We start from the raw sequence: 25007 nt of genomic DNA on the forward strand, positions 1-25007 counted from the left end.
GGCCCTTGCCCCCTATGGAACTTACTTCTTCTTTTTTTTTTAAGAATTCTCTCTTTTTAAAACATATTTATTTGGCTGTATCCAGGATTTTTGTGGCATCATGAAGGATCTTTCATTTTGGCACATGGAGGATTCTCTAGTTGTGGCACGGGCTTAATTGCTTTGTGGCACACGGGATCTTAGCTCCCTGACCAAGGACCAAACCTGCAAAGCAGATTCTTAACCACTGGACCACCAGGGAAGTCTCCCCTATGGAACTTATATTCTTGTGAGTGTGCAGGGAACAAACATGATAAATGAGTAAAATATAGTATGTTAGATAATGATAAGAATTTTCCAAATTTTTAAGTTCTGAATCCTATTTGATAAACAATTGCACCTTTAAATCATTTTCATCTTTTACTATAAGCATCTAGATAGCATATTCAAAAGCAGAGACATTACTTTGCCAACTAAGGTCCGTCTAGTCAAGGCTATGGTTTTTCCTGTGGTCATGTATGGATGTGAGAGTTGGACTGTGAAGAAGGCTGAGCGCCGAAGAATTGATGCTTTTGAACTGTGATGTTGGAGAAGACTCTTGAGAGTCCCTTGGACTGCAAGGAGATCCAACCAGTCCATTCTGAAGGAGATCAACCCTGGGATTTCTTTGGAAGGAATGATGCTAAAGCTGAAACTCCAGTACTTTGGCCACCTCATGTGAAGAGTTCAGTCATTGGAAAAGACTCTGATGCTGGGAGGAATTGGGGGCAGGAGGAGAAGGGGACAACAGAGGATGAAATGGCTGGATGGCATCACTGACTCGATGGACGTGAGTCTGAGTGAACTCCGGGAGTTGGTGATGGACCGGGAGGTCTGGTGTGCTGCGATTCATGGGGTCGCAAAGAGTCGGACACGACTGAGCGACTGAACTGAACTAAACTGAACTGATAAGCATCCAAGAGAAACCAGGATGCTTCTTCAACACTTTGCTTAGAAATTTCTTCAGCCAAATATCTAATTTCATTCCTCACAAGTTCTAGTAATATCTTTCACCAAACACTAGGACACAGCACAATTCAACCAAGCTCTCTGTCCGTTTGTAAAAGATCATCTTTCCTCCAGTTTCCAACATGTGTTCCTAATCTCCATCTGAGACCCATCAGAACAACCTTTAACATCCATATTTCCACCAACATCCTGTACACTTAGGTATTCTCTGAGGGACTGAGGCTCTCTCAATAGCTTTTCTTTTCTGAGCCCTCATAAGAATCACCTTTAACAGACCATTTATGGCAATATAGGCTTTCTGTAGCATGCACCTCCAGTCTTCCATTCTCTGCCCATCACTCACTTCTAAAGCTGCTTCCACATTCATATGAACTTGTTACAGCAGCATCCCAGCTTTGTAGTACCAAGTTTTGGTCTTAGGCCACTATCACAAAATACAACCAACTGAGTAGCTTATAAATAACAGAAGTTTATTGCTCACAGTTCTGGAGATTGAGAAGACCAGGATCAAGGTGCCAGCATAGTCCCCTTCTGGTGAGGGCTCTCTTCCTGGTTCACAGCCAGTGCTTTCTGGACATTCCGTCACAGCCAGAACTTCATCACATGATGGCAAGGGCTAATGATCTCTCTAGAGCCTTTCTTACTAGTTCCATTCTGAGGGCTCCACCTTCAGAAGGAAGCATCCCCCAAAGCCCCACCCCTAATACTATCATCTTTCAGTTCAGTTCAGTTCAGTAGCTTAGTCGTGTCTGACTCTGCAACCCCATGGACTGCAGCACGCCAGGCTTCCCTGTCCATCACCAGCTCCCGGAGCTTGCTCAAACTCATGTCCATTGAGTCGGTGATGCCATCCAACCATCTCATCCTCTGTCGTCCCCTTCTCCTCCTTCTTCAATCTTTCCCAGCATCAAGGTCTTTTCCAATGAGTCAATTCTTTGTATCAGGTGGCCAAAGTACTGGAGCTTCAGCTTCAGCATCAGTCCTTCCTATGAATATTCAGGACTGATTTCCTTTAGGATTGACTGGTTTGATCTCCAAGATGTCCACTATGATCTTTGGAGGGTAGGAAATCAACATATGAATGGGGGGAGGGACACAAACATTCAGACCTGAGCATCTTGGCTGCTGCACATGCTAGTAGTTTGATCTTGAGCAAGTTATCTAATGACTTGCTTAGTTTATGACTATCTATTACTCAGTTTCCTCAATTATAAAATGAGGACAAAAACAATACTTACTTCCTGGAGATGTGGTGAGGATTAAATGAGGTTATACATGTGCAATGATGAAAACAGTGCCAAGCATATGGTGAGTACTCTTTCAAAGTTAGATATTGTTGTCTTGAAAACCAGAAATCTGCCCATTTTTCAGTGCTTCCACTATTTTTCACAATTTCTCAAAGTATTCCAAGAACATCTTCAAAGACCCATTTCTTTTTTTCTCTCATTTCTTAAATTAATTAGTTTATTTTAATTGGAGGCTAATTACTTAACAATATTGCAGTGGTTTTTGCCATACATTGACATGAATCAGCCATGAGTGTTCCTGTGTTCCCCCATCCTGAACCGCCCTCCCACCTCCCTCCCGACAAAGATCCATTTCTAAATGTACTTGATGATCTATGGGGATTTATATGGGCCTGAACACTTCAACTCACTAAACAAATCAAAACTTAAACTCGTTATAAGTACCTAAGTTCTCTTTAATTTCTTCTCATCTTCTTTTCGCTCAAATTCACTCTTAAATATTAATCCTCATGGCTAGCACAGGGCCTTGCACTTTGAAGGCACTCTAATAAATATTTACAGTGAAAGTTTGTTCTAACTTGGTGCCATTTCTTTCTGATGATGATGACTGCTCCCAACAGCCTAGATCTTGATTTTTTTTTTTTCCAACTCTTATTCAGTATCACAGACCATGGTCTCTCTTCCTCCTCCTCTTGCCCCTTAAAACACTATCCATCTCACCATCACTTTTCCTATTTCACTTCTAAATTAACTTCTAAACTCCCCACAAGTATACCTCCATGGGTACTTACCATGGCTGTCTGACTTTAAATTTATGTGTCTGACCTCTCTTTTTTCAACTAGACTGTAAGTTCCCTGACATTAAAGTGAAGTCTTACAAGTTCCAGGCATCTGCCAAGTACCCAGCATAGAGAACATAGCCAGCATTTAACTAAAATTTCCATGATCACTTTCAGAACTTAAATATTTTTAATTTCCCCAGCCTCTCTGCCCTGCTTCTGGCTGTTCAACACCATCCTCCCACATTTAGGGTTCAATTTCACCTATCATAATCCCAAGGGTTGCAGTAGGGAGCATAGAGAGACCAAGGAACCAAGTTCCTTGGCATGGGACCAAGATCCAAGTGGAAGAAGGGCCTTTTTATGGCCAAGTTTATGGCTTCAGGCCCTGCTGAGGTCTGTTTTGAATACATCAAAACTGATAACAACAACAAATGTCACGAATAGAAAACTGTTTGTACCATTTGTAGAGAGGTTCTGAATGTACACTAGGTTCAAACCCTTGTCTCAGCATTTACTAGATCCACGGTCTTGGGCAATACTAAACCTGTCTGTGCCAGAGATTCCTTACTTGTGACATGGGAGTAACAATAATAAGTACCTCACAAGACTATGCAGATGTTCTAAGTTGCCTCAGTTGTGTCAGACTCTGTGCGACTCGAACCATAGCCCACGAGGCTCCTCTGTCCAAGGGATTCTCCAGGAAAGAATACTGGAGTGGGTTGTCATGCCCTCCTCCAGGTGACCTTCCCAACCTAGGGATCGAATCCACATCTCTTATGACTCCTGAACTGGCAGGAGGGTTTTTTTTTTTTTTTTTTTTTTTTACCACTATGGCCACCTGGATTAAAAGAGGAAATCTTGAAAAGTGCTTAGATCTGTGCTGAAATGTACAAAAAAAGCTCAAAAACTATCTGCTATTCTTATTGTCTACTATTATTACCTGTAAGTGCCATAGGAAATCAGCAATCCCCAAGCCCATATAAATTAGAAATATCTCTTGTGACTAATAATAATTGCTAGCAGGTATGAAGCACTTCCTAGATATCCATTACCTCCCTAAATGTTGACAATAACCTTAAGAGGGAATTGTACATTATTAACCCCATTTTGCGGAGAAGGCAATGGCACCCCACTCCAGTACTCTTGCCTGGAAAATCCCATGGATGGAGGAGCCTGGTAGGCTGCAGTCCATTGGGTCGCTAAGAGTCGGACACGACTGAGTGACTTCACTTTCACTTTTCACTTTCATGCATTGGAGAGGGAAATGGCAACCCACTCCAGTGTTCTTGCCTGGAGAATCCCAGGGACGGGGGAGCCTGGTGGGCTGCCGTCTATGGGGTCGTACAGAGTCGGACACGACTGAAGCGACTTAGCAGCAGCAGCAGCAACCCCATTTTGAGAGGCACAGGGAAGTTAAACAATTTTCTCAAGGTCACAGAGACAGCAGGTAGAGAAGGCACCATTTATTCGTTTGTTGAATTACTGTGTCTCAGCAGGCGAGAAGCATTGTGGGTACAAAGGTAAACAGTCTAGGCCCCAACCTACAGGAAGTTTCAGTTTCCACAGAAGGGGCGGGGCGGGGGCGGGGTCAGGAAAGAGTAAACAAATAGTTATAACAGTGTGGTAATTGCTGTAATAGAGGCTCACAAAAAAAAGTGCTACCGGATCCCAGACATTGGGACGAGAGAAGTACTGAGAGCTTAAGGGTCCAAAGGAAAGACATGACAGTTACAGAATAAGCAGTGGTCCTCTGACAAACGTGTCCTGTAACTAACGTTACATGGAAAGGACTAAACAAAGCAGAGTTAAAAGTAGGGGTGAGCGCCTTAAAAGCCAGCGTGACAAGACTCGGCAGAACCGGAAAAGGGTTAAGACGGGCCGGCGGGCGGGGCGCGCGTTGATTGGCAGAGGTGTGGCCATGCTCGTCACCCGCCCCCTCCTCCGCCCGGGCTTCTCCAACCCTGGGGCCGGCTGGGGTACCCTCTGGGCAAGGGGCTGGGCGCTGGACCGAGTCGCCTGACCCCTCCCCCACGCCTCTGCCGCGTTCCGCGGGCTGGACGCGCTGGAGAAGTTGAGCAGCGCCCGGGCCAGCCCTGGGGGCTGACAGTCGGTAAAGTTTGGCCCAAAGAGGAAGTGGCCTCAAGCCCCGGCAGGTGGCGGCCAGGCCTGGACCTGAGCGCTCGCGGCCTGCGGGCGGGCTCTAGGCGAGGGCGCGCCCCAGCGTCAGGCTTCGAGCCGATTTCCGGGGCTTCGGGGACTGGCCTCGGAGAGAGAGCGGCGGCGGCCGGGGAAAACAACTCAGAAGTTGGCTAGAGGCACCGCCCCTGCACCCGGGCCGCTGCCGCCCCCGACCCGTCCCCAGCCCTGGCATCTAGAGCATCGGTCGGGGAGCCTGGGCCATGGAGCCCCCTCGGGGAGGCGGCACCGGGGAGCCAGGACGCCCGGAGCGGCGCCGCCTCCCCACTGAATAAACGACGGAAGCTCCGGGACTGTTCCTGCATCTCCGGACGGCTCACGATGCTGCCGGCCATCCTTCTCCTCTTCCTGGGTAAGAAACCGAAACGAGACTACTCGCCCAGCACCCCGCTCTCAGGGCTCTCACCGGGCCCATAGGGCTCTAGCTCCCTTCCTGCTACGCGGCTCCTCACCTGAACCTGCCCGCTCGTGCCCTCCACCCCCTGCCGCCGCCCCGGCACTGCCTGCCCAGCCCCGGGGAAGTCTCCAGCCGTTCCCTCAGTCTCTCCCTGACTTCTGTAAATCACTGTACCCACCCCATAGGCCGTGCTGCCAGACCTTCCTTCGAGGTCACACACCGCTGTCTTCCTCTGCTCCACCACCCCTTCCCGTAAACTACCCGGAAGCCGCAAATGGCTCTGGTTCTTCCTTGAGTTGCTCAGGTGAAGGAAACTCGGAAGCATGACTCTTGCCCTTTCTCGCTCTTCCTCTAGGAGGCACTGTGGCCCACCCAGATAGGATCATTTTCCCGAATCCTGGTGAGTAGAGGATGCCCCAGGGGTCCCATGGCCTTGGTAGGTAATGAGAACTCAAGACTTTCTCCTCCTTGAATTCCTCTAGTACCTACCGTAGTTTTAGAGTGGACGTCATCCACCCTTTTTTTTTTAACAGATGAGGAAACTGAGACCCAGCGTAAACCCTCAGCTGGTAGTTATGTACTTTTTTCTTTTCCCCCAAATACCCATCCTTGATCTGCCTAGCCAAAATGTAGTCTCCCTGAGGATAGAAACAGTATTTCCTGTTCCTTCTGGCCCAGTGGCTGGCACAAAGCAGACCTCATGTTGTTTGTGGTGTTGATATATAAAGTGGAATTATGATGAGGGAGGAGAGGAGGAGGCTGCCTGAAGACTATGCCTGTAGTGAGTGTGTGGCTGGAGCCGGGGAGTGTCTGTGCTCCTTCTGAAGAGCCCAGGCCCTCGAAGACCTCAAGCCTGGGCAGGGGTGTGATGGTAAGGGGCTCTCAACTGATGCCCCTACATTCCTCTTTCTCTAGCCTGTGAGGACCCACCAGCGGTGCTCTTGGAAGTGCAAGGCACCTTACAGAGGCCTGTGGGCCGAGACAGCCGCAGCTCCCCTGCCAACTGTACCTGGCTCATCCTGGGCAGGAAGGAGCAGACGGTAACGGTCAGGTGAGTGCAGGCACAACCCTATACCTTTCCCCTACTCCCCCTCCTCTACCAGGGAGAAGCCTCCGGGGAGCACTTCTCCATGGAGCTTCCATCCTGTCAACGGGAAAGAGGAGAGTTAGATATGGCGTCATCTGCCCTAAAAGCCTGGCTTGTTTGGGGCCAGACACAATAAATTGCAGGTGGACTGGAGTGGACATCTAGCTTGGGTCCTGTCATCTCTGAAGGACAACAGTCACTCCAGAACCTTCCTCAGCCTCATCAGATCTTTTAAACAGTCCAGGTCTCCCTGGGCTCCTCCAACTTTGGGCTGTGGGGTTGGGGCCCATGTTAAGTACCTGGCTGTTTGCTTCACACAGGTCACTTCCCATGAATTTACCCAGAAAAGGATAGGTGAAAAGAGAGGCCGTCTGGGGAGAGCTTGTTGGAGCAGAGGGATCAGAATGCTACAGTGATCTCAGGTCTCACCACTGGGCACTGGGAGGGGATGGTGAGTTCTGGTTAAGCTTACGGTAGTTGCCAGCACCATACTTGGGTGACAGTGCTGCAACAACAGGAAAGCAATCAGTCTAACTCAGTCCAGAACACAAGGCAGTTTTTCCAAGAGGCTCTAAGATGTACTCATGGTCTCAGGTACCACGGGCCTCTGTTAGGGCTGTTGCCTTGATTACAAAGGAATTTGGCTAACTCCATTTTCATCTGACCGTTTGGACTGTGGAAAAGCAGGTGTTTGTGCTGCTTGGGGAAGAAGAGGCTTGACAACTGTTGGGGGAGGAAGAAGCCAGCAGCGGTCAGGAATATCTTACGTCCTGCTCTCCTTCACCCCTGTAGGTTCCAAAAACTGCATCTGGCCTGTGGCTCAGAGCGCTTAACCCTGCGCTCCCCCATCCAGCCGCAGATCTCCCTGTGTGAGGCACCTGCCAGCCCTCTGCAACTGCCTGGAGGCAACGTCACCATCACCTACAGCTATGTCGGGGCCAGAGCTCCCATGGGCCAGGGCTTCCTGCTCTCTTACAGCCAAGGTGGGCTGGACAGGGCTCTTGGAGCTCTTAGAACAGGCAATGGAAGCCCCTGGGAGGAGGGGAGGACTCTGCCCGCCCCAGTGCTTCACAGCCCCTCTCCGTGGTGCCTCTACAGATTGGCTGATGTGCCTGCAGGAGGAGTTCCAGTGCCTGAACCACCGCTGCGTGCCCCTGTTCCAGCGCTGTGATGGGGTCGACGCCTGTGGCGACGGCTCTGATGAGGCAGGTTGCAGCTCAGACCCATTCCCTGACTTGGACCTAGCCCCTGTCCTCACCCCACCCTGCAATCACACCTTAGAAGACTTCTATGGGGTCTTCTCCTCCCTCGGATACTCACGCCTGGCCTCAGTCTCCCAGCCCCAGTCTTGCCGCTGGCTGCTGGACCCACGCGATGGCCGGCGCCTGGCAGTGCGCTTCACGGCCCTGGATCTAGGCTACGAGGATGCAGTGCGTGTATATGACGGCGCAGGGCCCCTCGAGACCCTCCGGCTGCTGCGAAGCCTCACCCACTTCAGTAATGGCAAGGCTGTCACTGTGGAGACGCTGTCTGGCCAGGCCACAGTGGACTACCACACAGTCCCTTGGAGCACTGGTCGGGGCTTCAATGCCACCTACCACGTGCGGGGCTACTGCTTGCCTTGGGACCGACCATGCGGCTTAAGCTCTGGCTTGGGGGCTAGCGAAGGCCTTGGCGAGCGCTGCTACAGCGAGGCACAGCGCTGCGATGGCTCATGGGACTGTGCGGATGGCACGGACGAGGAGAACTGCCCCAGCTGCCCACCTGGACACTACCCCTGTGGGGCTGCTGGCACCCCTGGGGCCACAGCCTGCTACCTGCCCGCTGACCGCTGTAACTACCAGACCTTCTGTGCCGATGGAGCAGATGAGAGACGCTGTCGCCACTGCCAGCCGGGCAACTTCCGGTGCCGGGATGAGAAGTGCGTGTATGAGACGTGGGTGTGCGACGGGCAGCCGGACTGTGCTGATGGCAGTGACGAGTGGGACTGCTCCTATGCCCTGCCCCGCAAGGTCATTACTGCCGCCGTCATTGGCAGCCTCGTGTGCGGCTTGCTGCTGGTCATCGCCCTGGGCTGCACCTGCAAGCTCTATGCCATTCGCACCCAGGAGTACAGGTCAGTGGGAGTGCAGCTGGCGGTAAAGGAGTGGGCCCTGAGGGCGGGGCAGGGCCCATGTAGCCACGGGAGGCCTGAGGGTATGCACATGGGGGACAGGCTCTGTGGCCAGCTGCTGGCTGCACTCCTGGGGCTGTGTCACTTGGGGGCAGGTGTGCTCCCCTGAGGGAGGGACATATCTAGATCTCAAAAGCCACCTCAAGGAAGGAAGGAGATCTCAGATGACTTTGGAGAGCCAGGGCATAATGCCAGGTATCCTGGCCTGGGTGTGGAGTAAAGAGGCCTGTCTGGGTTGGGACAGGCAGCTCTGGTCACCGGCACCTGTGACTGAGCAGCCCTCATGCCTTCCAGCATCTTCGCCCCCCTCTCCCGGATGGAGGCCGAGATTGTGCAGCAGCAGGCACCTCCCTCCTATGGGCAGCTCATTGCCCAGGGCGCCATCCCCCCTGTAGAGGACTTCCCTACAGAGAACCCTAATGATGTAAGTCACCCTCCCCAACCAGACCACCTGCCACTCCAGCCCCCTGTGGCTGTCCCCACCCCTTCCGACTCTGACGTCTTTCTCCTCTCCTTGCAGAACTCTGTTCTGGGCAATCTGCGTTCTCTGCTACAGATCCTGCGCCAGGACATGACTCCAGGGAGCACCTCTGGTGCCCGCCGCCGCCAGCGGGGCCGCTCTATGCGCCGCCTGGTGCGCCGTCTTCGCCGCTGGGGCTTGCTTCCCCGAACCAACCCCCCAGCCCGGACCCCTGAAACCAGATCCCAGGTCACACCGTCTGCTGCTCCTCCTGAGACCTTAGATGGCAGCACAGGTCCAGCCCATGAGGGCGGGGCAGTGGGTGGGCAAGATGGGGAACAAGCCCCTCCACTGCCTGTCAAGGCTCCACTGCCACCTTCCAGCACATCCCCAGCCTTCCCTACTGTCCCTGAAGCCCCAGGACCACTGCCTGCGGTGCCCTTGGAGCCATCACTGCTGTCTGGAGTGGTACAGGCCCTGCGAGGCCGCCTTCTGCCCAGCCTGCGGCCCCCTGGACCAACCCGGGCGCCATCTGGGCCCCACACAACAGTCCTGTCCCCAGAGGATGAGGACGATGTGCTGCTGGTGCCACTGGCTGAACCTGGGGTCTGGGTGGTTGAAGCGGAGGATGAGCCACTGCTGGCCTGAGGTGACCTAGCTCCCTTGGGCACTCTGTTCACAGAGACAGCAACCCTATAGAGGGCAGCTCAGCTTCCCATCCACTACTTCCCTCCCTGTCCCTCAGTCTGAGGGGACTTGATGGGCCTCCCGTTGATCCCAGGTAGCTTTTATCAAGTTAGGTGTCCCTCAGACAGGGAGAGGGCCCTCACAGAGCCCCCTCTCCACATGGCCAGAGGCCACAGTCCACCACCACCCTCTCCCCACACTGCCACCAGTTAGTGGCTGTTTTTAAAAAGTAAAGTTCTTAAAGGATCATGGGCCTGGACACTCCATCCTTGCCAAACCCACCCAAAAGTGGCCTTAAGCACCAGAATGCCAACTGGCTGGAGACCTCCAGCCCCCAAGGGAGGATTTGGGCAGGGCCTGAGGTTTTGCCAACAGTGATCCCTCCTACAAGGCCTGGCTCATAAGAAGAGCACAACAAATGCTCCTGTCCCATAGCTAGGTTGTTGCCCAGGAAGCCAAGGTTGAAAATAAAGGAATCAGAAACTTCAGACTGTAAGTGAGCTGTGCTCCTGGGCCCTGCCTCTCTATCTAGCTCAGCTTATGCTCCCCTCACCTTGCTCCTCGCTATGAAGGCCTTTTCTCTGCCCTTACCTCCTGCCCTTTTCCTGTTTATCTTCAGATCACCCATCCTTAGTTTTCATACCACTCAGAGGGTAAGAAAATTCTAGGAACCCCAAGAATAAGTCTCTCCATCTCCACTTACTGCCAGGGGCCCATCTCTATAGTGCCTGACACCAGCAGTGAACACCAAGCCTCCTTACTGCCAGGCTCTCAGAAGTCATGAGCCAGTGGGGCCCTGCAGCTGGGAAACTTCCCATTTTTGGAGGACTCTCAGAGCACTTATCACAGAAGCAGACTGTCCCTGGTGGAGCACTCTGCCCCCCATCCTCCACCCCACCAAGCATTTCAGTCTGTCCTAAGCAAGACAGAAGAACTCTCATCCAGCATGTCCCAAAGCAGACAAAGATGCATCCTGAGAAAAATCATCATCATTCAGGGTATGAAGATGCTAGCATCACCTTGGCCAAATCCAAGAGGTCTTCCTGGAAGAAGGTCCAAACTAGATCCTAAAGAATGCTGTCAGTAGTTGGAAAAGAGCTGTAAATTTTAGGCAAGGTGAGAGGCCACAGGATAAGCAAACTAAGCAGACAGTGAGGGCTAGGGCTGTAGGAGGGACCCCAAGAGCTGGAGAGGGTAATGGAGGGAATGATCAGTGAAAACTGCTGGGACATATGCTTGCTTACCAGTGTGTGGTAAGCAAGGTGACAGCTGTCCCAGAGTTTAAAAGGAAAATTAATGGAATAAAAGGATTTAGAAAGAGCCTATGGAAGTGGGTGTGATGCCTACAGACGCAGAGCTGAGGCATTCCCTAACAGCATCAGTCCCCAGAGAAATGGGCTCCCCCTGAGGTTCATTTTCCCCTTCCTGCCTGGCCTGGCATATCCCCACCCCTCTGCTGGAGGGGCCCTGTTGCTTACACCCTGTCAATGTCCTCACACCCAGCACTAATTGTTCAGGATTTCCTCCCAGCAAGCAGGAGCCTAGGGAAGCCCCAGTGGCAGGGAGAGGGGGTTGACCTTGTACTGGCATAATGGGATATGAAGACGGAGCGTCATATGCAGGTAAGGGTGGGACACTGGGGGGCTATCGACCAAGTTTATTTTCACCATGGCTCAAGGCAAAAGAAACGAGGTGACTCCAAATCCTGTCAAGATAGGACACCCAGTACCCAGCATGGGACTCAAGCAAAGGCTCTTGGTGGGAAGGAGGGAGATGATCTAAGTTATGAGATGAGAATCAGCCTGAGAATCAGCCAATCTGAGCAGATACCAGAATTTGGTTCTTAAGGAGCAGAATCTGGACCTAAAGCAAGCTGTGGGCCATGCTGGGAGGGGAGAGGGATACCCAGCCACACAGCCTGAGGCTGTGGAGCATGAAATGGCAGGGGAACCTGCTGCATATCAGACCCTTTATCAGGTGTAGCTAACCCTCACAACAAAGCTGTGCCATGGATACCACAGCCCCAATTTACAGGCTCACAGCAGCTTCAGAAGAATTACAAGATTGGTCCAGTAAATCTCAGTCTGTCCCATTATTATAAAGAACCTCCAATTCCGGAGGGAGCCTCAAGCCGGGCAAGTGCACAGCCACTTACCAGTGGGATGAGAGAGATGATGGTTCAAGATGAAACCCAGCCTGCATCTGTGGCCTGAGGCTAGATTGAGAGCCGGCAGAAGTCATGATCAAGAGTCCTCGCTGGGCTCTGCAGACACCGGCACTCTTACCTAGTATCATAGAAATGAATTCTACCATCTAAATGAGCATTCCAGATATATAAAACTCACCCCTTTATAATTTAAAACTTTAAAAAAACTCATTTTGGGAAGAAGTCATTCTAAAACATTACACTCATCTCCAGCACATCTGCAATATAACATAAATCCTTCTGGATAGCTGAGGATCACTCAGCAACCAAAGAACTCTGCAGCAATGTCTTCAGAAGCTGTGAACAGTGTCAGAAAAGCTATTCGCCTTAATGCCAGATGACCTTAGACCACTTTTTAAATGTTAGGACTGCTTTAAAAGTTTTCTGTGATGTTTCTCTTACTATTAGCTACTGTAGGGGTCACTAGCTGCTATAGATGTACTTCTAATCCTCAAGTACAGGAACATAGATGGAACATTAAAATTGTGAATAAAGTTAAGGACAAGTAGGCTGTGATTGAGGACTGTAAGTCTGTCCAGTGAAGCACACAAGGATTGTAGCTGCTTAATAGTTCTTCTGCTAGACCCTACACTGTTGCCCTGTAACTGACCTCCATCCACATACTGCACTAGAAATCCCCAGATCACTATTTGCTTCAATTGGAAAAATCCACTGAAGATGGCAATAAAGATTGTTCCCAATAATAGAAGACAGCTGGAATATTTAAGACAAAGACAGAGATGAAAGATAGTCTGTGGCACTGGAAGGATCTGGGTGGGAATCATGGTGTCCCCATTTTCCAGCTGCATGATTGATCTGGAGGACAGGCCACTCACCTATCACTCTGAGCCTCAGGGTCATTAGAATGAAAGGAGATAATTCAGGAAGGTGCTTAGCACAGCATCTGACAGAACTGGGGTGAGAAGGGGCCAGTAAATCGAAATGCGTGTTTGGGTCCTTGAGGATGTCAGGAAGACAAGAGTGGGAGCCTAAAGTGGAAGGGCCCTGGCAGAAAAGGTGCAGTAGAGCAGTGCCTCTATCTTGGCTTTCCCCAGAGAGGTGGGTGTCACCACCGGTATAGCCCAGAAGGCCCGGGGCTCCTCCAGAGAGCACCGAGAGGGGGCTTACCCGCCTGCAGCCTGGGCACTGGGAACTTCCAGATGGCTGGCTGCCCCCCCCCCCTTTTTCCTGCTCTGATTAACACGAGGTTGGTGGGCCTGGGACAAAGGGACAGGTAGGAAGTCTCCACAGTGGTCTGTATCTATCTGAACCAAGTAAAAAAACGAAGCTGCCCAAACAAAGCGCCATGTCTCCCTCCTCAAAGCCCCCATCTGCCTAGAGGCCAGGCTGGGAAACGGGTACTTCTGTGGGTCTTAGCCCAGAAGGGGCTACAGGTGGAAGGAGGGGGCGACAGGAAAGCTTGGTGGCAGGGTGGCGGTCCTCCTGTCCCTGTCTTTTTTGGTTTCTTCCTTTAGCCCCTCCATCTAGCTACTGGGCACCCACTCGGGGCTGAACGTTGGTCTAAGGGGTTAGGATACACAGACAAATGACACATAGTCCTAGCTCCTGGAGGAAGACCACCGAGGTCCTGGATCCTTGATTCCTCCCATCCTCAGCTCCCTTACCCATGACCTCTCGCCCCACTTCTCTGAACCTGTCTCTTCTGCCCCTCTGACTTTGTTCTGTTCACATGTTAACCAGACTCCGCTGTGGGTGTGCCCCAGAAGGAAGCGACACAAAGGACGGGGGGTTGGGGGGGGACAGAAAGGAGGGAATCCCGCTGACATCACGGTTTATTAGCATATGTGACCTCATCAGGGGCGGGGCTATCTCCCCAGGTGTGGGGGGTGGCGAGCATTGGCCGGGGGGTTGGTATTTAAAGGGAAAAGCTGACAGTGCTGCTGAGTGAGCGAGCGGGTGCTGCAAGCTGCCGGGCTGCACACGCACAACGATGCATACGGACTTCGACACCGACATGGACACCGACACGGAAACCACAGCACTCTGCCCCTCCAGCAGCCACCGGGCCTCTCCTCCAGAGACACCCACACCAGGTGAGAGCTAAGCTGGCAGGTTCTGGCTGAAGCCATGCGGGTGGGAGCTGAAGCTTTGGTGGGGAGGTCAGAATTAGGGGTTGAAGGAGCTTGAACCCAACAAGAAGGGCAGAGCCACTGGAGAAATGAGGGAGCCACCTGCCCACACTAGGGCTGGGCTAAGTAGGGGGATCAGAGCGGGGCTGCCTAAATGTCCCTTCATCCATCACCCAGGGTTTTGCTGGAGAAACTGGTACTTAGCCCCTAGGTCTGCCTCATTCCTGAGAGGTTGGGATGGGCTGGAAGGAAAGGGGAAAGACAAGGGGCAGCCCACAAGCCTGGGAATCACGGGCAGGGGTCTACCCTGGGGACCTGTTGTAAGGGTTTCTCTGGCTCCTGGAGGCCCTGGCTGCCAGTCAAGTATTGATCCTGGGCTATTTCCAGCCTCTCTGCATCCCCCTTTGTTGTGTCTCCTTCCTCCTCCAGTTACCCTGACCTGTGCACTGTCACTCTCCCTGCTCCCGCTCTCTCGCTATTTCTCTCTCCCTCCCTCCCTCCACCCAGCCGTGAACAGAATATTGTCTGGGACTCACAGGGACAGCCAGGGGTGCCGTAGGACTCACACATAGCCATGCACTGCAGGACGTCCCTACAGGGCGATGGGAAGAGGCAGCCCCTTCCACACACCCATGGAGACCCCACACACACATCTGAGAAAAGGCCCTTCCCTGGGAAGCGGCTCCCCACAAAGTTTTTGACTCTGTCAGTACCCACCCCCAAAACCGGGGCAGTAGCTCATTTCCCATCCCCTGGGCCCCTCCCCAGTGTGGAGATCAGCCGGTGCAGGAAGCAGGAGAGGGCAGGGCCTCTCACTGGAAGGAGTGGCAGCCCCTCTCCCCAACCCGGCCAGAGGCCTAGTCTGGGGGTGTGACTGTGTCAGTGTGAAGTGTGTGTGGGAGTGTGAGCCTGCGCACAGGTGCCTCCCCTGCATGAGGCATGTTTTGAACAGGTTGTGGCTGGAACCACGCTGGGCAAGCCTTCAGGTCAGCTCCTGGGAGCCCCACCAGTTCAGGCTTCTGGTGTTCTATGGAAGAGGTCAGACAAAAATTATCAGCTCCTTCTGGGTCAGGGTCATCGACGGGGCTTCTGAGGCTGGAACAGCCAGAACTGAGCCTGCTGCAGATGGCTAGGCCTACCCCACTCATTAGCTTCCTTCTCTTTGTCCCCCCAGAAGCAGATGCCACACTGCTGAAGAAGCCAGAGAAACTGTTGGCAGGGTTGGACCGGGGCGGGCCACCCCCTGCCCCAGGGGCCCCCAGACGAAGAGGCAGTATGCCTGTCCCCTACAAGCACCAGCTGCGGCGGGCCCAGGCTATAGATGAACTTGACTGGCCACCTCAAGCCTCATCCTCTGGCTCCTCTGACTCCCTGGGCTCAGGGGAGGCAGCCCCCACCCAAAAGGATGGCATCTTCAAGGTCATGCTGGTGGGGGAGAGCGGCGTGGGCAAGAGCACCCTAGCAGGCACTTTCGGTGGTCTCCAAGGAGACAGTGCTCACGAGCTGGAGAACCCAGGTATTTGGGGGAGCCCTGGAAGGGTTGAGGGCACCTCTGGAGCCCTACTCAGGGATGGAAGAGCTCAAGGCATGTGCAGTCCCAGAGGCCAGAACTTAGAAACTGTTCCAGTGCTTTCTGTGGCAACCTCTCTGGAGGGGGTCCCTGTTTCCCAGCTCTTACAGGTGTTGGGGAGCCTCCTAATGGGCTCTCTTCCTTGGCTCTATTTCCCAACAGAGGACACCTATGAGAGACGCATCACGGTGGATAAGGAGGAAGTGACTCTAGTTGTTTATGACATCTGGGAACAGGTAAGAACTAAGATGTGGCTGCAAGCAGATGATGAAACCTGGGAGAACCGAGGAGGGGCAAAGTCTTGGCTGAAGACTGAAGGCTGGTACCCTGGTTTTAACAGTAATGGAACCTGACCCTTCCTATATATGGTCTCAGAGAGCAAAGGCTGACATCCATGTATACACCATTGCAGTGAGAACTGCTATTTGGTTTTCAGGATCTTCTGACCCAGAGTGTTAGGATCTGAGTTTGACAAACTCTGCAGCTGGAAGCCAGGCTAGAAACCCTGAAATAGACCCACTCTGTACATTTTTTAGCCTAGAAGAGACTGATCTGACAGGACAGGAGCTCAGGGCTTTGTAATGTCAGGGAAGGAAAAAAAAAGTGAGGCCCTGTGACTATATGGACATAAATGATTACTATGCAGAAATGAGAGGCCAGATTGCATACACTTGAATAGCGTTCATTTTTGAAGAGCTCAGGCATAAGAAAGTAGGATGGACTACCCTAGTCTAGGACCCTATGTCCCCCATTTGCCCCTGTGGGGCTCACATTACAAACTTCTCCCCCCTCCACAAACACACTCTGAGTATTAGATGTGTTTGGCAGAATGCTGTGTCCTAAGCAGGTGGCTTTACCCTCACATCCTGGTGCCTCATCCCTGAGGTGCAGGTGCTGGGCAGGTTCTTCCGTGCCCCCAGCCCTGACATCCCACAACTTTCTGCCCATCTGCAGGGGGATGCAGGGGGGTGGCTGCGGGACCACTGCCTTCAGATGGGGGATGCCTTTCTCATCGTCTTCTCAGTCACCGACCGACGAAGCTTCTCCAAAGTTCCAGAGACCCTACTTCGGCTCAGGGCTGGGAGGCCCCACCACGACCTTCCTGTCATCCTTGTTGGAAACAAGAGTGACCTGGCCCGTTCCCGGGAGGTCTCACTGGAGGGTGAGTACCCTGAACCTCATCCATATTTGCAATCTCAGAGGATTCTCTCCTTTCTAGGTTATCTCTTCTCCATAAGGCCCTTTTACCCTCCTAGGTGCACAAAATTGCAATTGGCCCCAGGTTAAGGGCAGACTTTCAATGCCCACGCCTAGGGCTTGAGACCCTCTCTTCACTCCCCTTCACCTCTTCTGAAGGCCCTTTTCTCCCTCCCCTTCCCCATCGCCACCGCCCTCCAACTGATCCTTGCTTGTTCCCTCTGTGCAAGAGATTGACTTGCCCCAATCCCTTTTCACTGAACGCCCTGGAGCCCCCAGGTCCAGCCTCGCCCTATCCCGGGCCTAGCGTAGCCCAGTGGGCGGGCGGGAGCCTGAAGAGGTCCCTTCTCGTAGAGGGCCGCCATCTGGCAGGGACACTGAGCTGCAAGCACATCGAGACGTCGGCCGCGCTGCACCACAACACGAGGGAGCTCTTCGAAGGAGCGGTGCGCCAGATCCGGCTGCGGCGGGGCCGGAATGGCGCCGGGGGCCCGCGGCCGGAGTGGGGCAGCCCCGAGGGCCCCGCTCCGCCCGCGCGTCGCGAGAGCCTCACCAAGAAGGCCAAGCGCTTCCTTGCCAACCTGGTGCCGCGCAACGCCAAGTTCTTTAAGCAGCGCTCCAGATCGTGCCACGACCTCTCCGTGCTCTGAGCCGTGGTCGCCATGGTCACCGCGCTCTCTACCCGCCCCCAACCCCGCCCCGCCCTCGCTCGGCTTCCTCCATAAAGACCGTCTAGGAAACCAAACACTCCCGGGACACCTTGCTGTGACCGCGTGAGGCTGGGCCCCGGCCCCCAGACCCCGGCGGGCGTCGCCCCACCCGCTCCATGCGCTCTCCGTTTACCTCCCGGCCTCTAGGCTCCTGGCAAGAGAGGACGCGGACCCGTGGAGGGCGCGCCGCGGCCGCTGGGCGGGGCGGCTTCCGGAGGGCGGAGAGGAAAGTAGCTCTGCAAGGGATTTTCTTTTTTATTAATTCGCGCTTAACAACCTCTCCTGTAAAGAGATGCTAAAAGCAAGAACTGGAAGACAGCTTTCTAGACTTCTTTACAGTTTCCCACCTTTGTACTCGGCGCGAACATGCCTCATCGTAAGAGATTCTTAAAGTCACAGAGCCTCTTCTTTGAGACTTTCCTACAGCGTCCCGTCTCTGATCTGGTGCACTTGTCCACTTTGCCCTTAAGAAGTTCTTAAAGGCAGGGCCTGGAAGCGGTGTTCTTCAGATTCTGGGACTTACCGCGGCACCACGGCAATTCCCCTTTAAGGTTATTAAAGGTAAGGCGCGCAGAGACTTTTGCCTGAAGATTTGAGGGGAGGCAACCTGCCTTTGGCCAGGACCCAGGAGGCACCACCAAGGGGACCACCTTTCTCTTTTCAATAAAGAATTTTTTTTACTGCACTTGCTCACTTTGACTCTCTGTTCTCAAAGCTCCCAAGAAAGGGATGGATGGATTTAGGTTCCCTGCACCTATGAGCCTTCGTCTTACAGTTCTAGGGAGGCTCCGGAACTTAGTCTGAGTAGTCCATGACAAGTCGAAAAAGGTCCCTAGAGAACAGAGTGCAACTTGTCCCTTTACCAATGAAAAAACAGGCCTGGGGAGGAGCAGGGACCTGCTAGAATAATTCGGTAACTCGGTGATCAAGTCCCCATCTCCTTACTCCTTAATCCTGCAAGGAGCAGGCTGGAGGCTACATTTTGTGCCCAGAACTACTCTCCGCTGTGACCTGGGATGGTTCAAGGTGGGGCCCACCTCCAACAGGGAGGCCCATCAGCTGGGGTTTAATGGGGGTCATCCTGCACCTTCCCTGGCAGGGCCCCACCACCCCAGCTGTCACCTGGAAGGCCCATGTGAGTACTGAAGCTGTCAGTGCCTCCTCTGGGGACACCCACGCCTGCTGCTGCCTCAGCCATGAGTTTGAACAAAGAGCAGAGGCACCAACTCCCCTCATGCCTAGAGAGGATACGGCTACCTGAGCACCTGGGGGCCAGGCCTCCACTCCACCCTACCCAGGTTCCCAGAGCTCGATGGGAAGAAGGATGTCTCCTGAGTCCCTGCAGCTGAGGAGGAGCCAAGGGTAACCAGCCCAGCACGGGTGGTGAGATGATGATAAGAATAGTAACACTGTCCTTAGGGACTTTATTCACTTTATCTCAATTCTTGAATGACTATAAGGTGTTACTACTTCTTTTACTTGCCTGAGGTTAATAAGCAAGAGAACTGGGATTCCACTCATGTCTGCTTGGTATTTAATGGTGATTGTATCGAACTTTGCACCTGAGGCTCCACTTCTGGTGAGGACGAGGGAAGAGGGAGGGGACTGTAGAAGAAATGCAGGGGACACTATGGGCAGAGCCATGGGCAGTGGCTGTGGTAAACGGGCCAGAGAAATTACACGGCTATAGTGGAGTAAACCAGCACTAAACTCGGGACCAGGGACAGAGGCAGTTCTAATTGCAAAATGCAGGAAAACACACTGGGCCCATTAAGGGACCAGATGGTTCTACAGTTGGGTTGAAACCTCCGGGACATGAAGAGGAGGGGTAAGAGATGAGCACTGAAAAGAAGGTTGGGAACTCTACTGCAAAGGACCTTAAATGCCAGGCAAAGGAGTTTGTGCCCAACTTGGAAGGCAGTGAGAGTCACTGAAGGGCTCTGAGTGTGTAAGTGACATGATGGGGCTGGTCCTTTGGGAAGAGGAGGTGCGGACAGGTGTTCGTGGACTGGAGCAGCTGAAGCAAGGCCTAGGGAGCTGAGTTTAGGGGACAATCACAGTAATACACATGGAGAGTAATGAAGAAGCATCCTGAGGGCGATGGCAATGGGAAAGGAGAGGTGGCATGGAATTCAGAGGCAGAATCTGTGGGACCTGGCAACTGAGTGGCTGGGTATAAAGCAAGGGAGGAGTTGCAGGTGATGGGAGGATGGTAAGGAACTGGCAGTTAGGGGACAAAGGAGGTAGCCAGTAAATGGCTCCATTTTGGAGACTCTAGAGTTTGAGACGCTCAGAAATACATCCATATGGAGAGTTTCAACTGCTCCCCAGATAGCTGAGTCTGAAATTCAGAACAAGTCAGGACAAGAGACACAGATATGAGAATAACTGCCCTAACGATAGTAGTAGAAAAGCCCAAGGAAAGGAGGCATCGCAGGGCAATCACACAAGGCCCTGTGCTCAGTTTAATGCTCTGCTGTCCCTGAACAAGGCTCCTTGAAGAAGGAACCCATTTTCATTTTGCACCAAGAACCCACTAACAGAGATACTAAGAAAGAGGGTATAATACAGGCTGGGATCCTTAGCCTCAAACCACACATGGGCTTTAGGGGTCTGTGATTCTTGTGAAATGGTGCAATCTGATGTGTTTGTGCAGTCACGCATTCATCTGAGAACAGGTTCATGAATTTCATCTGATTTCCAAAGGGGTCGGTCTGTGAGAACAAATCACCAGCCAGGATGGTACTGATTATACCGAGAAGGGGAAATGGGCAGGGGGAGGACAGGTTCGGAGGTTTACTTTTCATTGTAAGCTCTTTTCTCTACCTTTTGAGTTTTTACCTATGGTATAAACGAAATAATTTTAAACAAAACAAAGCTTCGTTGTTACAAAAAAGAGGGACCAAAGAGAGTGTCCTGAGGACAGGCAGATGAAGCACAGGGGGGATGTAGCTGCCGAAGAAGTAGCGGCCACCGCCCAGGGAGAAGGGTTTCCTAGAGGAAGCGGATCACCAATGGTCAAATGTCACTGGAGAAGGTGAGGAACTGAAAGGCCCAGTGTCTTTCATGTGGCAGAATTCTAAAGATGATGATGGCAGGACATCCCCCACGAGGGGAGCCACACACGCTACAAGCTTCCCTCCCCCCAACTCAGCCAGTTCCATCAGCCCGACCCATCTGTGTGTTCCCTCCAAACGCCTACAGGAAGAGCTCAGAACAGACGGAAACTGAAGCCCCGCTCCTGCCAGACTTCGGAGAGATGGGGTCTTCTCTGAGAGCCTGGCCAACTCTTCATCCTCTCTCTGATCAAGGCGAAGTAAGAGCAGGCTGCTGACCTGGGCTACTGTGAGAGACCAGCAAAGGGGCCTGGAGCCGAGCTGCCTGAGCCAGGTAAGTTCCTCTCTGCCCTCATATCCTCTTAATCACTGTGATTTTATCTTGGGGTCTTTGCTCCCTGAGCCCAGCCCCTGCCCAACCTCTACGAACCCCACGCCCCCCCTGGCCCACAAGGCCTCCTCATTGGCCAAGAGCTCTAGGCCTGTGCTTACAGTTCTGCCCTGCTACATCTAACCTTCCTCTAGAGACTGGAGCAAGCGCTCTCATCTACTGAAAGGCCACCAGAGCCCTGGAAGGACACTCCACAAGTCTTCTGGGTTAAATCCTCACTCCCAGAAAGTCCACCCACACATACATCTTTTAATTTATCGAACATTACTCCAATCCGCATCAGTCTAAGTAAAATTTTCCTAGACTTTTTCATCTTTCATCTGCAAATGCTTGTTCCACTCAAGTACTGTATACGCCAAGTCACTGCGGTGGGCCCTCTGGAGAAAACAAGATGCTATCCCTGCCCGCAGGCAGCTTACAATCGTGCTGGAGAGCAGGGACCAGGTGGAGGAAGCACTGACACAGCTGGAGCAGCAGCAAACTACACCACATTCTAACTGCAAGCTGCAACAAGTGCTCTAAGAAGTCTGAATGAAAGAAACAGAACATTCGGAAGACATATATTAGGAACTGGGCCTTGAAGGTTATACATAGGCTGTAGACAGAAGGGGGAAAGAAGGAAAAGAAATGTCTTGTGGCAAAAATGTACAAAAGAAATGGTGGGCAGCCTGCCACATGATGAGGTAAAGACCCTCACTGTATAGAACAGAGCACAATTTGGGAGGATGGTGCATCCAAGTTGTAAAGGGCCCCAAAGCCAGATTAAGAGCATCCTGCTTCTCTGTCCTCTATCATCCGGGGGCTCTCAGATGGATATACTCAAGGAATTTGAGTCTTGATGTCATGCCTTTACAACCTAGAGGCCATGTAAACTCAACATGTGAATGAATACAAATTCGATGGGGCTATGCAAGCCTTTTTAGCTGGCAGTCAGGATAGAAGTCTATGGAGAAAGTCACTATTAACCTCTCTTGTCTTTCTGAACCTCAGCTCTCCCAATTTAAAATAAGGCTAAGGGTGGCTCAGTGGTTAAAACTCCACACTCTCACTGCAGGGTGCACGGGTTCAATCCCTGGCCAGGGAACTAAGATCCCACATCCTACAAGATGTGAAGAAGACTAGATAAAATGCAAATATCTTCATAATTAAACAAGTGAACAGTGGAAGTTATGCTTTTTTTTTAAAAAATTCATTATTATTTAAAATTTTTATTGGAGTATAGGGAAGTAATGTTTTTTGGCAACTTGTGTCCAGCCCCTTATTCAGGCACCATGTAATGTTCGAATCTCTCAAAGCATAGCCCTGCTCTGGGCATACACATTTAAGTTGCGGTCCACAGAGTCCAACATACCTCCCACAGGACTCACGAGACCCATTATCGGATTTCTTGCTTGGGGAGTATTGAGGGGAAGATTGGCAACTGAAGCCTAAGGATGGTCTTATACTACAGTTGCCCATTTTTCTGTTCAAATTATAACCTTAGGCAGAGGACCAATGCTGATTTAAAATACTTACTCTGAACTGCCAGAGTAGGTAGAGTTAGGCTCTGGAAATCAAGAAAGACAGGTGCTATAGGAATGCTTGGGGGAAGATTAGGAGGGCAGTTTGCAAAGGACAGTAACAGAGAATGCTCTGGGATTTTCCCAAGCCAGACCAAGCAGAGGGTGCTAGGTATCCTGAAAGTACCTGAGGGGCTCACCTTGATTTTCCAAAGTCATCTGGTTGTAATCCCATTGTAGAGTTTCAAGAATAAAAGGAGATTGGGCCAGTGGGATGACTGGTTTTCCTGAAAGCTAGCCTGACTGTGGGTGACCCAGGGCCTTGTGAGCCTGGTATTTAAGCCCAGGAACAATCCAGGTTTATTTTCATCATCCCCCTGTACATCTCGGGCATTCTCTGAGGCTGGGAAGAATTAGGTCAGGTAGAAAGTCAAGTGTGAAGGCATTCCCAGGAACAGGAATGAGGACAAACCAACCAGTTCTAAGCCCTCCCATGTATCATTTCACTGAATCCTCAGGACATGCCTGCCACGGGAACTTTGTAATTATTTCCTTTTTACAGGTGAGGAGTCTGAGTTGCAGAAGTGAAGTAACACCCAAGCTTACTCAGCTGGTTTGTGGCAGAAGAGAGATCTGAACCACACGGTGTTGTTCAACAGTATGATATTTCTGCTGCAGGGTGGAGGTCCCCTGTCTTGGTTGGGCCTAGGAGGTGGGAGGAGGCGGATTCTCAGCACCACTCATTTTAAACAAGCAGGTTTCAAGATGCTTGAAAGCTGATTGAAGTTCCCATCCTTTATGGAACACTGGCAAATCGGACAAGTTCTCTGATTTCCAAGGTCATTGTTTCCCCCTTTTGCAATCCAGCACTGACTGGCTCCTCTACAATCTTCATGCATCTCATCCACCCATTGGCCTCAAAAATAACTGCTTAATGGGTCTCTAGTAACTCCAGCCAGTTCCTTAAGGGCTCTTGAGAGCAGATCATCTGGGAAAGCCAAGAAAACTCATCCAACTTTTAAAAGTGATCTTTGATCAGATCTTTTCTTGCCTCCACCTCCCCACATGACCTGAGTTAATTGGTCTGCTTCACCTCACACAGAGCTCTTTCAGTCAAGAACACATTTTGAGAGCAATCAGTTCTGGATATACAGTATAAAAGTTGGGAGGGAAGAGGGGGTAATTGAAGCCAGAAAATTCAGATACACAAGTTCTCAGACCAAAGTTCCTTTCCTGCCTTCAGCTCATGCCTACTGACTTCACCTGGTTGCCATGGAAACATCAGTCTCTGATGGTGGTAGCAGCACTTTAGACAGAAAGCATCACAGGCTACCATGGTAACCCCCAAAAAAGTAAAGTTGCCTTCTCTTTTGGAAGGGTGAGGAAGAAATGGAAGAGGCTGCTGAGCTAAGCAGGCTACAGGGGAGAGAGCGTTTGGAAAGCCTAGGTCTGACTTGAACTGAGAGGGGATTAACTGAACTCAACAGATATAACATATGTGCAAAGACAACAATAATGAAAATAACACATCTACGGTTGACTTCATCAAGATATAACCACCAAGTAACAGAGTTTACAAAGAACTGTTTAATAAAGCTGGAATAAGAACTATAATAGTACCAAGCATACTGAAAGGAAAATAAACTTCAACTAGGAAAGCATCAGAATCTTAAAAGAACAGGATTTTTGACCAGCAAAAATAATAAGACAGTACAACACAAGAAAGAACAGGACAGTAGACATGGAACTGGAAAAATTCAAGATACACTGAGAAGTATGGACACAGAGACAGAAAAAGTGACACTTCCCCATGACTCCAAGGCTTTGGCTTTCACAGGGATGCTGAGAAGCAGGTTAAGATCAGGGATCTGAAGCTAGACTGTCTGGACTGGGATCCCAAACTTGTTAATTACATAATCGAGGGACAAGTTAGTTAACCTTTTGGGTGTTAGTTTCCTCCGTGACAAAGTGAAGAAGATAAAAGAATCTACTTCAGAGAGTCATTGTGAGGATTAAATGACAATACACATAAAATGATTAGAGCAATGCCTAACCCACAATAAATGCTGCGTAAATTCTCATTATTGTTAACCACCTCCCACCACTCACTTTTCGGAGCCAGGATAGCCTCTTCTCACTGTCCAAGTAACACTTCCTGATTCACACCAGACTTTAAGAGAAAAGAGGGGCTATGACAGAGTATCTTCAAGTTTTTAGTTCATTTCCCTTTTTTGTAAGTGCAAAACGCAAAGACTAAAGGTTCGTAAGTCAC

At 51.5% G+C, this 25007-nt stretch overlaps 2 protein-coding genes across 7 annotated transcripts; both read left to right on the forward strand.

The window, feature by feature from the left end:
* On the forward strand, positions 4639-10504 carry LRP10 (LDL receptor related protein 10). 2 transcript variants are annotated; one of them, XM_018054565.1, is made up of 7 exons: positions 4639-5564; positions 5965-6009; positions 6525-6660; positions 7489-7679; positions 7795-8812; positions 9164-9293; positions 9390-10504. In XM_018054565.1, the coding sequence occupies exons 1-7, from the start codon at positions 5534-5536 to the stop codon at positions 9975-9977; spliced, it is 2139 nt and encodes a 712-aa protein (XP_017910054.1). In that variant the 5' UTR covers positions 4639-5533; the 3' UTR covers positions 9978-10504. The 2 variants fall into 2 exon arrangements, with proteins under 2 accessions (XP_017910054.1, XP_017910055.1); XM_018054566.1 differs by lacking the exon at positions 4639-5564 and having other exon boundaries at positions 5968-6045.
* Positions 10984-18474, forward strand: REM2 (RRAD and GEM like GTPase 2). Of its 5 annotated transcripts, XM_018054574.1 has the most exons (5): positions 10984-14276; positions 15487-15828; positions 16045-16118; positions 16837-17044; positions 17434-18474. In XM_018054574.1, the coding sequence occupies exons 1-5, from the start codon at positions 14174-14176 to the stop codon at positions 17727-17729; spliced, it is 1023 nt and encodes a 340-aa protein (XP_017910063.1). In that variant the 5' UTR covers positions 10984-14173; the 3' UTR covers positions 17730-18474. The 5 variants fall into 5 exon arrangements, with proteins under 5 accessions (XP_017910063.1, XP_017910061.1, XP_017910062.1 ...); XM_018054572.1 differs by having other exon boundaries at positions 15487-16118; XM_018054573.1 differs by having other exon boundaries at positions 14164-15828.

This window comes from Capra hircus, chromosome 10, assembly GCF_001704415.2.
Source record: "Capra hircus breed San Clemente chromosome 10, ASM170441v1, whole genome shotgun sequence".
NCBI lineage: Eukaryota > Metazoa > Chordata > Mammalia > Artiodactyla > Bovidae > Capra > Capra hircus.